Here is a 14941-nt window from a genome sequence, read left to right on the forward strand (position 1 = left end):
CAGAGATAGAATAAAATAAAGTTCTAAATATCTATTATAGACTTTCACTAAATTAGAAAACTCTCATTTTTGAAACCCCATTCAATCTATATAAACTGCCTCAAGTACTTAAAATATTTTGATTCATAACCATATATTAAAGACAGCTAATGTTTTATTATCTTTGAACTTCAATCAATTGTGAACTTACAACCTCTACTGTGACAATGGTAGGTTGTGGACAAGGGCAGCATGTACGTGGGGATAACACCCTTGCAAATTCCCCTCCAAGACACATACTATCCTGACCTGGAATTATATCACTGTTTCTTCACTGTCACTGGGTCAAATCCCAGAATCTCTTCCTGACAGCCCATGGTCGTACCTGCGTAAACTGCAGCAGTTCGAGAAGACGGCTTATTACCCACTCAAGGGTCATTAGGGATGGACAATAAGTGCTGGTCTTGCCAGTGACACCACATCCCATGATTTGCAGGGATCTGTACTGGGACCTCTGCTGTTTGTGATATGTATAAATGACTTGGATGAAAATGTAGATGGGTGGGTTAGTAAGTTTGCAGATGACACAAAGATAGGTGGAGATTTGGATAGTGTAGAAGGTTGTCAAAGGATACAGCGAGATATAGATCAGTTGCAGATATGGGCGGAGAAATGGCAGATTGAGTTTAATCCGGGCAAGTGTGAGGTGCTGCACTTTAGAGATCAAATGTTATGGGTAAGAATACAGTTAATGGCAGGGTTCTGAACAGCATTGATGTACAGAGGGATCTTGGGGTTCAAGTTCGTAGCTTCCTGAAAGTGGCCACGCAAGTAGATGGGGTGGTAAAGAAGGCCTGCTTTTATTGGTCAGGGCATTGAGTACAAGTGTCAGGATGTCATGTTTCAGATTTATAAAACTTTGGTTAGGCTGCATTTAAGAGCATTGTGTTTAATTCTGGTCGCCATATTACAGGAAGGATGTTGAGGCTCTGGAGAGGATGCAGAAGAGGTTTACCAGGATGCTGCTTGGATAAGAGGGTATGAGCTATAAGGAGAGGCTGGACAAACTAGGGTTGTTTTCTCAGGAGCGGCGGAGGCTGAGGGGAGACCTGATAGAAGTCTATAAAATTGAGAGGCATAGTTAGGGTTGACAGTCAGAATTTTTTCCCCCAGCGTTGCAATGCCTAATACTAGGGGGCACGCACTTAAGACGAGGGGGGAAAGTTCAAAGAAGACGTGTGGGGCAAGTTTTGACACATAGAGTGGTACATGTCTGGAACGCGCTGCCAGGGGTGGTGGTGGAGGCAGATACAATAGTGGTGTTTAAGGGGCTTTTAGATAAGCACATGAATATGCAAGGGCTCGAGGGATATGGAGCAAGGGCAAGTAGAAAGGATTAGTTTAATTTGGCATCATGTTCAGCACAACATTTTGGGCCAAAGGGCCTGTTCCTGTGCTGTGCTGTTCTATGTTTGAGAAACTCTACAGTGCAGAAGGAGGCCATTCAGCCCATTGAGTCTGCACTGACAACAATCCCACCCTATCCCTGTAACCCCACTAATCCCCCTGACATTAAGGGGCAAATTAGCATAGCCAATCAACCTAACCTGTACATCTTTGGACTGTGGGAGGGAACTGGAGCATCTGGAGGAAACCCATGCAGACACAGGGAGAATGTGCAAACTCCACACAGGCAGTGACCCAAGCCGGGAATTGAACCCGGGTCCCTGGAGCTATGAGGCAGCGTGCCAGCTCTGCCAGCGTGCCGCCCTCAATGAATGAATAAATTTTTAAAAAACAATCAGCTGTTGATAATGCTAAAATGATAGCGCTTAGGAATATGTTAACAAACAGTCATTGAAAGTGATAGAACAGAATTTTTTCAACTCACACAGGCAAGCAGTGTTATTGCCTAATATTTAAAAGGCTGGCCATTTAAATAACTTGGTAGCTGATAGTTCTACAACTGTATCTGCCCTTCAAGAGCATTTATGTCTTTTCTAGAGATTTGTAACAATGAGGGAAAAGGCCCTTTTTCCTGTGAAAATAGGTTCTGTTCGAATACAGTTCAAATGGCCCTGCGGAGTTTGGGTTTCCCACGTGTCGGAGTCATGCCCTGCCCTCACCCCCCAACTCCATCACACATTCCAGCAAAAATAGGGTCTGTTAGAAATGGTGAGGTGGTGGTGACTTCTGGATCAGAATCCTGCTCGTCATTTTGATAGGCCCTGGGCTCTCCAAAACTCCACAGAACTCCAGGCCTTGACATTTGAGATGCTCCACTGTAAGATTGAGCCATTGCAGAGTACAGTTTATTTCTTAATGTTTGAGATATAATAGAAACTGTGCATAAATTATTTATCTATTTGCAGTCTAAGCTTGATGTGAAATAAACACAGATTTTATTTGTTGTGGTCTGCGGTGTTCTAGCATTTAATGTTTTGGTTTGCAGTGAAGCCACAGATGAGCGTTGCAGTCTACTGCCAGAATTGCTCAGCTGCTATGTCAACTCTCAGCAAGGTACAAGATTTGCATGCCACGGTAAGTAAGACAGACTCTGCGTGGCCTGGTTGAATCTGGTACATTGAATAAGAGAAGTAATGTTCGGCTTCCCTTCAGATGTCCACCATTAGAGTCTGAGTGCAGAATTTTGCCATTTTTTGGCAAAGTGTCACCTTGGGCAGGAAAAGTGGAAGGCAGCCCGCTTGCTGCGTTGGTGTATTTTTAATCACTTTCTCAAAAAAGAGCTTTAAAGGGAGCCCTGATTTAAATAAATGATTAGTCACAAAACCATGGATGGACTCATTGTGAGCAGATCTGGACACCACACCTTGGGAAGGATATATTGGCCTTGGAGGGAGTGCAGCATAGATTTACAAGAATGATACCTGGACTTCAGGGGTTAAGTTTTAAGGAGAGAATGTATAAATTAGACCTGTTTTCTTTAGAATTTAGAGGGTTAAGGGATGATCTGATCAAAGCCCTCAAGATAGCAACAGGAAAAGACAGGGGTAGATAAAGATAAACCATTTCCACTGGTTAGAACGAGGGAGCACAGTCTAAGAATTAGGGCCAGACCATTCAGGAGAGATATTGGGAAGCATTTCTACGCACCAGGTGGTAGAGGTTTGGAACTCTCTTCAACAAACAGTCGTTAATATAGAACAGTACAGCACAGAACAGGCCCTTCGGCCCACGATGTTGTGCCGAGCTTTATCTGAAACCAAGATCAAGCTATCCCACTCCCTATCATCCTGGTGTGCTCCATGTGCCTATCCAATAACCGCTTAAATGTTCCTAAAGTGTCTGACTCCACTATCACTGCAGGCAGTTCATTCCACACCCCAACCACTCTCTGCGTAAAGAACCTACCTCTGATATCCTTCCTGTAACTCCCACCACGAACCCTATAGTTATGCCCCCTTGTAATAGCTCCATCCACCCGAGGAAATAGTCTTTGAACGTTTACTCTATCTATCCCCTTCATCATTTTATAAACCTCTATTAAGTCTCCCCTCAGCCTCCTCCGCTCCAGAGAGAACAGCCCTAGCTCCCTCAACCTTTCCTCATAAGACCTACCCTCCAAACCAGGCAGCATCCTGGTAAATCTCCTCTGCACTCTTTCCAGCGCTTCCACATCCTTCTTATAGTGAGGTGACCAGAACTGCACACAATATTCCAAATGTGGTCTCACCAAGGTCCTGTACAGTTGCAGCATGACCCCCACGGCTCTTAAACTCCAACCCCCTGTTAATAAAAGCTAACACACTATAGGCCTTCTTCACAGCTCTATCCACTTGAGTGGCAACCTTCAGAGATCTGTGGATATGGACCCCAAGATCTCTCTGTTCCTCCACAGTCTTCAGAACCCTACCTTTGACCCTGTAATCCACATTTAAATTCGTCCTACCAAAATGAATCACCTCACATTTATCAGGGTTAAACTCCATTTGCCATTTTTCAGCCCAGCTTTGCATCCTATCTATGTCTCTTTGCAGGCTACAACAGCCCTCCACCTCATCCACTACTCCACCAATCTTGGTGTCATCAGCAAATTTACTGATCCACCCTTCAGCCCCCTCCTCTAAGTCATTAATAAAAATCACAAAGAGCAGAGGACCAAGCACTGATCCCTGCGGCACTCCGCTAGCAACCTGCCTCCAATCCGAAAATTTTCCATCGACCACCACCCTCTGTCTTCGATCAGACAGCCAGTTACCTATCCAATCGGCCAACTTTCCCTCTATTCCACACCTCCTCACTTTCATCATAAGCCGACCATGGGGGACCTTATCAAACGCCTTACTAAAATCCATGTATATGACATCAACTGCCCTACCTTCATCAATACACTTAGTTACCTCCTCAAAAAATTCTATCAAATTTGTGAGGCACGACTTGCCCTTCACGAATCCGTGCTGACTATCCCGGATTAAGCCGCATCTTTCTAAATGGTCGTAAATCCCATCTCTAAGGACCTTTTCCATCAATTTACCAACCACCGAAGTAAGACTAACCGGCCTATAATTACCAGCGTCATTTCTATTCCCTTTCTTAAACAGAGGAACAACATTCGCCATTCTCCAGTCCTCTGGCACCATCCCCGTGGACAGCGAGGACCCAAAGATCAAAGCCAAAGGCTCTGCAATCTCATCCCTTGCCTCCCAAAGAATCCTAGGATACATTTCATCAGGCCCAGGGGACTTATCGACCTTCAGTTTATTCAAAACTGCCAGGACATCCTCCCTCCGAACATCTATTTCCTCCAGCCTATGAGCCTGTAACACCTTCTCTTCCTCAAAAACATGGCCCCTCTCCTTGGTGAACACTGAAGAAAAGTATTCATTCATCACCTCGCCTATCTCTACTGACTCCATACACAAGTTCCCACTACTGTCCTTAACTGGCCCTAACCTCACCCTGGTCATTCTTTTATTCCTCACATAAGAGTAAAAAGCCTTGGGGTTTTCCTTGATCCGACCTGCCAAGGACTTCTCATGTCCCCTCCTAGCTCTCCTAAGCCCCTTTTTCAGCTCATTCCTTGCTAACTTGTAACCCTCAATCGAGCCATCTAAACCTTGTTTCCTCATCCCTACATAAGCTTCCCTCTTCCTTTTCACAAGACATTCCACCTCTTTCGTGAACCATGGTTCCCTCACTCGGCCATTTCCTCCCTGCCTGACAGGGACATACCTATCAAGGACATCCAGTATTTGTTCCTTGAAAAAGTTCCACTTTTCATTAGTTCCTTTCTCTGACAGTTTCTGTTCCCAACTTATGCCCCCTAATTCTTGCCTAATCGCATCATAATTACCTCTCCCCCAATTGTAAACCTTGCCCTGCCGTACGGCCCTATCCCTCTCCATTGCAATAACAAAAGACACCGAATTGTGGTCACTGTCTCCAAAGTGCTCTCCCACAACCAAATCTAACACTTGGCCCGGTTCATTTCCCAGTACCAAATCCAATGTGGCCTCACCTCTTGTCGGCCTATCCACCTATTGTGTCAGGAAACCCTCCTGCACACACTGCACAAAAACTGCCCCATCCGAACTATTTGACCTACAAAGGTTCCAATCAATATTTGGAAAGTTAAAGTCCCCCATGACAACTACCCTGTGACCCCCACACATATCCATAATCTGCTTAGCAATTTCTTCCTCCACATCTCTATTACTATTTGGGGACCTATAGTAAACTATAGTAAACTATAGTTAATGCTGGATCAGTGGCTAATTTTAAATCTGAGATAGATAGATTTTTGTTAAGCAAAGGTATTAATGGATATGGGCCAAAGGCAGGTATATGGAGTTAGGCCATAGGTCAGCCAAGATCTCATTGAATGGGCGGAACAGGCTTGAAGGGCTGAATGGCCTACTCCTATCCCTATGGTCCTAATTTGAAATCATAGAAATCATATAAACTCTACGGTGAGAAGGCCATTCAGCCCATCAAGTCTGCACCGACAACGATCCCACCCCAGGCCCTATTCCCACAACCCCACACATTCACCTTGCTAATCCCTTTAACCTACACATCCCGGGACACTAAGGGGCAATTTAGCATGGCCAATCAACCTAACCTGCACATCTTTGAAGCGTGGGAGGAAACCGGAGCACCTGGAGGAAACCCACGCAGACAAGAGGAGAATGTGCAAACTCCACACAGACAGTGACTCAAACTGGGAATTAAGCCCAGGTCCCTGGAGCTGTGAGGCAGCAGTGCTAACTGCTGTGCCACCATGCCGCCCGGGTCCCTGGAGCTGTGAGGCAGCAGTGTTAACCACTGTGCCACCGTGCTACCCCGGGTCCCTGGAGCTGTGAGGCAGCAGTGCTAACCACTGTGTCACCATGCCGCCCCGGGTCCCTGGAGCAGTGAGACAGTAGCGCTAACCACTGTGCCACCGTGCCACCCATCATCACTAGGAATATTCGTTTAGATTACAGCTGATCTGGACTTGGAATCTATTTACCAAATCTGTTCCATATCCCCTGATACATTTGGAGCATTGTGTACAATTCTGATCGTCACGCTACAGGAAGGATGTTGATTCATTGGAAAGGGTGCAGATGAAATTTACTCGGGTGTTGCCTGGTTTGAAGGATATGGACTATGAAGAAAGGTTGAACAAACTTGGATTGTTTTCACTGGAGCATTGGAGGATGAGGGGGGACTTGATAGAGGTTTACAAGATTATGACAGGCTTGGATAGAGTGGATAGTCAGAATCTTTTTCCCCAGGGTTGAAGGGTCAATTATTCAGGGCATAGGTTGAAAGTCAGAGGGGGAAAGTTTAAAAGAGATGTAAGGGGCAAGTTTTTCACACACAGGGTGGGGAATGCCTGGAACGTGCTGCCGGAGGAGGTGGTGGAAGCAGATTCTTTAACAACGTTCAAGAGGCATCTGGATAGATACATGAATAGGCAGCGAATAGAGGGATATGGACCACGTAGAGGCAAGAAAATATTAAAGAGGCATCTGTGTCAGCACAGACTTGGTGGCCCGAAGGAGCTTGTTCCTGTGCTGTACTGTTCTTTGTTCTTTGATGACCCTGAACCAACAGAAATCTCAACCCTGAATGTTCTAGTTGACTCAATTTCCATTTACGAGAGAGAATTTCAGATTTCTACTGCCTTTGTGAAATAAGCACTTCCTGATTTCACTCCAGAATGACTTGGTTTGAATTTGGATAAAAGTCACCCTGGTTATGATTATTCCAGGAGGAAATAGCTTCACCTTATGAAATCCTAATAATATTATTTGAATGTTTTTATTAAATCAGTAAGAAGTTTAACAACACCAGGTTAAAGTCCAACAGGTTTATTTGGTAGCAAAAGCCACACAAGCTTTCGGAGCTCCAAGCCCCTTCTTCAGGTGAGTGGGAATTCTGTTCACAAACAGAGCATATAAAGACACAAACTCAATTTACATGAATAATGGTTGGAATGCGAATACTTACAACTAATCAAGTCTTTAAGAAACAAAACAATGTGAGTGGAGAGTGCATCAAGACAGGCTAAAAAGATGTGTATTGTCTCCAGACAAGACAGCCAGTGAAACTCTGCAGGTCCAATTGAACTCTGCCTGGACCTGCAGAGTTTCACTGGCTGTCTTGTCTGGAGACAATACACATCTTTTTAGCCTGTCTTGATGCTCTCTCCACTCACGTTGTTTTGTTTCTTAAAGACTTGATTAGTTGTAAGTATTCGCATTCCAACCATTATTCATGTAAATTGAGTTTGTGTCTTTATATGCCCTGTTTGTGAACAGAATTCCCACTCACCTGAAGAAGGGGCTTGGAGCTCCGAAAGCTTGTGTGGCTTTTGCTACCAAATAAACCTGTTGGACTTTAACCTGGTGTTGTTAAACTTCTTACTGTGTTTACCCCAGTCCAACGCCGGCATCTCCACATCTTTATTAAATCACCCTGAGAATTGCTACACTCACTTGTTTGGGGTAATTTTTTCCTCATTATTATTGAAATGTAGAATATTTTACCATTGGGAGCAATTGATGATATTGGGAAAGCATGGGTGACTGGATTACTTACAATTAACTGAGTTAGGAGTTAGGTGGCATTTCTGCTTTCTTTAGATTTCAATGGTTTTAGGATTAATTTCACTTCTTTTATCCAAACGTGGATTTTTTCTTTCAAAGCCTCCTATCTCATCCTCCTCCGTATCAGCTGACAAGAATTCCATTTGCCCTCAGGTGTGGAAATGCGAATTTTGCAACCAAGATAATGCTCTGGATTACCGTTCTAATGAAGCCAGACTCGGGGATGATCAAACTTACATCCACGTCCCTAATCCTGTGGCCTCTGAGGATATCGATGATTCACTGGTCGTTTTCTGTGTTGATATCTCCGGCAGTATGAGTGTGACATTTGAGGTGAGATTGAGAGCCTCAGTGTGTGGTGTGAGGAGAGGAATGATCTTTCCAGTGGTAATTCTGGTTGTTGATGCAGTGTGATAATGTGTTCACATTGTGCTGATGGACTTTAACACACATCCATTTCCTTCATCAAAATTGTTAAATTTCCTTCCATTTGCAACATTATTCTTCCTTTAACTTACAAAAGAACATTTAATGTGAGGCGCACTGGATGATGCAATGTAATCTAAACAATCATGAGAATATTCAACACTCGTGTTTTTACATGGGAGTAGTGTATGAGACTGGTGGTTGTAAATGTTCTTAAACAGCCTCTTTATAATGGCTGCGATTCTCCCATCCTGCTGCACTACTTTTTTAATTCAGTGGCCAAGAGATTCTGGCATCGGCCGATTCGTGCCGGAAATCAGGGAGGCGCAAAGACCATTTAAATGGTCATTTAAATATAATTTAAATGAGATTAGCAGGCCCGGGACTGAGGTCTCTGTGCCCACTTGCATCTCCCCCCCCACCAGAATGGTTTATTCCAGCAGGGTTTAGAGTAGCTACCCACGAACAGGGAACTAACGGCTCGGCCATGCTGGAGTGAAGGGGGGGCAATCAGGGCCCCCCCCCAGAGGGTCGGGCGGTGATGGAGGGTGCCCCCTGGGCATTGGCACCCTGGCAGTGCCAGCCTGTGCCCCTGGCACTGCCCAAGGGGCAAAGTGCCAATGCCCAGGGGCACCTGGGGGTGGGGCCTAGGGAGCAGGGTCTGATGGGCTGCTGCCTAGGGGGCGATTGGTGGGTTGTGGGGGGGCCCCACTGCCACTCTGCAGACAGGATTGGCGGGGGAAGCAGGGATCCCGGCGCTGACGGATCCCGGCGCTGACTGATCCCGACGCTGACGGATCCCGGCGCTGACAGATTGGCGCATGCGCAGTGGCCCAATCAGGGCTGACTTCCACCTCTCCAGCGGGAATAGGCCCCGCCCCTGGTGGCCTCTGCAGTGCAGTGTGGGAGATTCTTCTCTGAACTCCCACTGAAAAAAGCAGCATGAATTATTCCAGTTTTCACGCAAATTCGACATTGAGAACTATTTGGGGAGAATTCTGGCCTACATGTTTATTTGGAATAGCGGCTCAGAGAAGAATTTTAGCTTCCTCCACCATTGGGATGAAGGTGGAGAGTGGCCATAAAATTTATGTTTCCCACTGGGCCCCTGTTCGCCCAACCTCTTGATTAATGTTACGCTGAAGTGGGCAATCCTTGCCCCAGTTGAAGCCCTTTAGTGGCTAATTATTGATCACTCAAGGGCTGTTTCCAGCCCAGGCTCAATTTTCAGGCTAGCAATGGGAAGTGGTGGGACCCCCTCCTCTGTGAGTAGCAGTAGCACCTCCTCCAGTTAATGAACACTTGTTGGAACATTGCGGAACGATTCTCCCGGGAGATTTCAGCAGAGCCCGATTAGCACAATCTGCACTGGGCGTCCGGCCCCGAGTGCCTCTCCCAATGCCTCTCCCAGTGCCACACCTGCTCCATTCCAGGAATAGGTGCAGGACTGATTAATGCACCCAGAGGCTCATTTAAATATTATTTAAATATTATTTAAATGTGATTGGTGGGCCCGGGATTGAAATCTCCAGGCCTACCAGCCTCTCCCATCCCGCCAGGAGTGTTTCACTCCAGTGGGGTTTACACTATCTCCCCACTTTCAGGGAACTAACAGCCTGACCCAGCTGGATTGAAGGGGGAGCAATCGGGGCCCCCCAGAGGTTCGGGCAGTGGGGGGGCCGACCCTGGGCATTGGCACCCTGGCAGTGCCAGCCTGGGCTCCCTGGCACTGCCCAAGAGGCAAAGTGCCACTGCCCATGGCGCACCTCGGTAATGGTGCAATGCCAAGGGGCAGGGCACATGGTGTAGTGGGGCCTAGAGGGTGGGACCTGATGGGGCAATCGGTGGGGGTGGAGCATCCCCCTGCCAAACTGCATCGGGATCGGTGGGGGAAGGAAGGAGGTCAGCGATCTGGGTGGGGTGAGAGGCGGGGGGGGGGGGGGGTGGGGGGGGGGGGGTGGGGGGGGGGGGGGGTGGGGGGGGGGGGGTGGGGTGGGGGAGGGGGCGGAAGGTGAGCCAGTCAGGGGGTGTCAGCCTGCGAGGGGTTCGGCACTGAAGATGGGGGTTCGGGATTGTGGGGGGAGAGCTGTTGGGGAGGATCGGTGGGTGAGTGCTGGAGATCGGGACGTGACGGGACGAGCCTTTGGGGGGGGGGGGGGTGGGGGGCGGGATCGGGGCTGGCCCGGGAATGGTCGGGGGGCCTGCGATCAGGCCGTGGGAGGGCGGAGGGCCGGAGTTGCGGGGGTCACGGGGCTGGTCAGTGATTGGGAGGCCGGCAGTGCGCGGTCACTGCGCATGAACTGATCTCGGCGCTGACAGATCTTGGCTCTGACAGATTTCGGCGCTGACAGATTAGTGCATGCACAGTGGCCCACTCAGCGCACTGATTTCAGCCTCTCCTGCCCCCTGGTGGCCTATGTGGAGTGTGGGAGATTCTTCTCTGAACTCCAACTGAAAAAATCCAGCATAAATTACTCCAGTTTTCACGTGAATTCCACACTTAGAATTTTTTTGGGAGAATTCCGGCCTACATGGCTGAGGGGGAGGCAGTTTGTTGGGCATATGTTCTCTGCCAACTCCTCAGATTCCAGGAAGGCAAACCTGCCAACCTAACACTCCTGGCCTTAAGCTTTCATTGTTACTCATAGTCAGCTCCCATGACCAAGCTGTTACGTACAGCCAGAATCTTATCAAGACTGCAAAACAAATTAAAACCGACAATAAATTCCTCAGTAAACTGGCTGGTACCTAATGGAGACAACAGGCCAAGATCCTAAGGACCTTTGCTCTTGCCATCACATACTGAACTGCAGAATACCACGTACCAACATTGTTTCAATCTGCCCAATCTAAACTTATCAATGTGCAACATCAAGGGTACTCTTTGACTAACTGACTTTGCCTGGCTGCCAGTCCTGAGCTACATTGCCCCCAATTCCCCACACCCGATCAAGGCTGTTCACAACCTTGGTGTCAGATTTAGATCCTGAGATGAGTTTCCGACACAATTTCCTCTCCACTACCAAGATCACCTATTCCCACCTATTGTTACATTACCTGAGCCTGGTCGTAGTTCAGCTCACCTGTTGCTGAATAACTCATCTATATCTTTGTTATTTCCAGATTTTAGTGCAGAGTCACCCTGTCTCCCTCCCTCTTTGCCTCTTTGGATAGAACAGTCCGAGAAGCAAACAGCACTGAAGAAGCTCATTGTAATGTTCAGCTTTGAGATAGCTGCCATGATTTGGACCCAAGTCCCAGATTTCTGTTCACAAACCTGCATAAGTTTCTCATTCTTGAGTACCTGTTCGATTCCCTTTTAAAATTATTTGTGACCCCTTCAATGCAGGATAGCATTACACTGTGACCCAGGATAGCTGCCTCTCTGACCAGGGTTCATGTAATTACATTACAAAAGAAGCACTGTAGGATATATTGAGGTTGTGAATGATGCTGGCTCTTGTTTGTAATTCCTTCGAGAAATATGTTTTAATTACTGGAACTGTTTTGGTTGCAGGTGAATAGAAGCAGCAACTGCAAATCGCTCTACATGTCTCGTTTACAGGTACGAATCATTCAAACTTTTAAACTAGAAAAGAATGCAGAATAAAGCACATAATGCTGCCATTGTCATCAAAGTGTCTTGACAGGATGCCTGTAAGGTTGTTGACTGGGATTGCAGAGACACCTACTTTGATGTTCTACTATTTATGGCCAAATGACTTGAGGCGACCTGAAATGAAGTTTGCTGTCCTCCCTTGGTCAGACATGGAGACATCACCATTAGTGTCCGTTGGGACAACAGTGGGGGAGAACAGTTAAAGAAATGTAGAGATGAAAAGGGAAGCATCAAAGTAGACGGATAAAATCATCACAATTTTTGAAAAAACCGACAAGATATTTTAACCAACTGGCAGGCTTTGCCATGTATGATGTGGGGTGAGTTACCAACTTATCAGAACATCGAGTGAAAGGAAACACATAGTGCAGACAGTAATCTGATAGATAGATAGATGTAGGCTCCTGACACATGGAACACATCAGCCCTTCGGCCCACAATGTTGTGCTGAACATGATGCCAAGTTAAACTAATTCCTCCTGCCTGCCCTTGGTTCATATCCCTCTATTCCTTTCATATTCATGTGCTTCTCTAAAAGTCCCTTAAACACCCCTATCATATCTGCCTGCACCACCACCCCGGTACCCTGTCTAATGGCTGGTGCTGGAAGTGGTGCTGCCTGAGGTAACATGCTGATGCCACTTGATGCTGTCAAGGGGGCAGATTTACATGATGCTCACAATGTGTAGGAAAGCTTATGGTTAATTGCCTCGGCCTGTGCTGGTCCAATGCATTGCAACTGGTCTTCCCATGATGCATTTGCCATTTCTGCAAATGTTAGAAATTTGAGTGTTTTTCAGCCTGAGGTGGTCTTTTTTATATAAAGTAAAATGGCATTTAGTGCCCGATATCTGACAGCATAGGAACAAGATGGAGGTGGATAACAAGGTAACTCTCACAATGTGGATCAGATCTCTGTGTCTCCTTTCATTGATCTGGTTGATTCCCGGACTGCTCATGTGACTATCCAGGTAAGTCTTAAACGATGCCAGCGTGTCTGCCTCCACCACCCTACTTGGCAGCGCATTCCAGGCCCCCACCACTCTCTGTGTAAAAAACGTCCCTCTGATATCTGAGTTATACCTTGCCCCTCTCACCTTGAGCCCGTGACCCCTCGTGATCGTCACCTCCGACCTGGGAAAAAGCTTCCCACTGTTCACCCTACCTATACCCTTCATAATTTTGTACACCTCTATTAGGTCTCCCCTCATTTTCCGTCTTTCCAGGGAGAACAAGCCCACTTTACCCAATCTCTCCTCATAGCTAAGACCCTCCATACCAGGCAACATCCTGGTAAACCTTCTCTGCACTCTCTCTAAAGCCTCCACGTCCTCCTGGTAATGCGGCGACCAGAACTGGATGCAGTATTCCAAATGTGGCCTAACCAGCGTTCTATACAGCTGCAACATCAGACTCCAGCTTTTATACTCTATACCCCGTCCTATAAAGGCAAGCATACCATATGCCTTCTTCACCACCTTCTCCACCTGTGCTGCCACCTTCAAGGATTTGTGGACCTGCACACCTAGGTCCCTCTGTGTTTCTATACTCTTGATGGCTTTGCCATTTGTTGTATAACTCCCCCCAACATTAGTTCTTCCAAAATGCATCACTTCGCATTTATCTGGATGAAATTCCATCTGCCATTTCTCCGCCCAATTTTCCAGCCTATCTATATCCTGCTGCATTGTCCGACAATGCCCATCGCTATCCGCAAGTCCAGCCATCTTCGTGTCATCCGCAAACTTGCTGATAACACCAGTTACACCTTCTTCCAAATCATTTATATCTATCACAAATAGCAGAGGTCCCAGTACAGAGCCCTGTGGAACACCACTGGTCACAGACCTCCAGCCGGAAAAAGACCCTTCGACTGTTACCCTCTGTCTCCTGTGGCCAAGCCAGTTTTCTACCCATCTAGCCACCTCTCCTTGTATCCCATGAGCCTTAACCTTCTTAACCAACCTGCCATGAGGGACTTTGTCAAATGTCTTACTGAAATCAATATAGACGACATCCACGGCCCTTCCTTCGTCAACCATTTTTGTCACTTCCTCAAAAAACTCCACCAAATTTGTAAGGCACGACCTCCCTCTTACAAAACCATGCTGTCTGTCACAAATGAGATTGTTCCGTTCTAAATGCGCGTACATCCTGTCTCTAAGAATCCTCTCCAACAACTTCCCTACCACGGACGTCAAGCTCACTGGCCTATAATTGTCCGGGTTATCCCTGCTACCCTTCTTAAACAACGGGACCACATTCGCTATCCTCTAATCCTCAGGGACCTCACCTGTGTCCAATGAAGAGACAAATATTTCCATCAGAGGCCCAGCAATTTCATCTCTCGTCTCCCTGAGCAGTCGAGGATAGATGCCATCAGGCCCTGGGGCTTTGTCAGTTTTAATGTTACCTAAAAAACCTAACACTTCCTCCTTTGTAATGGAGATTCTCTCTAACAGGTCAACACCTCTCTCTGAGACACTCCCAGTCAACAAGTCCCTCTCCTTTGTGAATACCGATGCAAAGTATTCATTTAGGATCTCCCCTATTCCCTTGGGTTCTAAGCATAATTCCCCTCCTTTGTCCCTGAGAGGCCCGACTTTTTCCCTGACAACTCTTTTGTTCCTAACATATGAATAAAATGCCTTAGGATTCTCCTTAATCCTGTCTGCCAAGAACATTTCGTGACCTCTTTTTGCCCTTCTAACTCCCGTTTGCGTTCTTTCCTACTCTCTCTGTATTCCTCCAGAGCTCCATCTCTTTTCAGTTGCCTGGACCTAACGTACGCCTCTCTTTTCTTTTTGATCAGAATTTTGTCCAAATCATAGAAACCCTACAGTGCAGAAAGAGGCCATTC

General features: G+C 46.8%; 1 protein-coding gene across 2 annotated transcripts in view; it reads left to right on the top strand.

Moving 5' to 3' along the window:
* Nucleotides 1-14941, top strand: part of LOC144509096 (circularly permutated Ras protein 1-like) — a 128697-nt gene that overhangs the window by 34635 nt on the left and 79121 nt on the right. For both annotated transcript variants that reach the window (XM_078237441.1, XM_078237442.1), the window contains 3 exons: nt 2432-2520; nt 8190-8369; nt 11980-12027. In XM_078237441.1, coding sequence (XP_078093567.1) covers nt 2432-2520; nt 8190-8369; nt 11980-12027 — 317 coding nt within the window. The remainder of the gene's footprint in view (nt 1-2431; nt 2521-8189; nt 8370-11979; nt 12028-14941) is intronic.

The sequence above is a fragment of the Mustelus asterias genome, chromosome 21, assembly GCF_964213995.1.
Source record: "Mustelus asterias chromosome 21, sMusAst1.hap1.1, whole genome shotgun sequence".
Classification (NCBI taxonomy): Eukaryota; Metazoa; Chordata; class Chondrichthyes; order Carcharhiniformes; family Triakidae; genus Mustelus; species Mustelus asterias.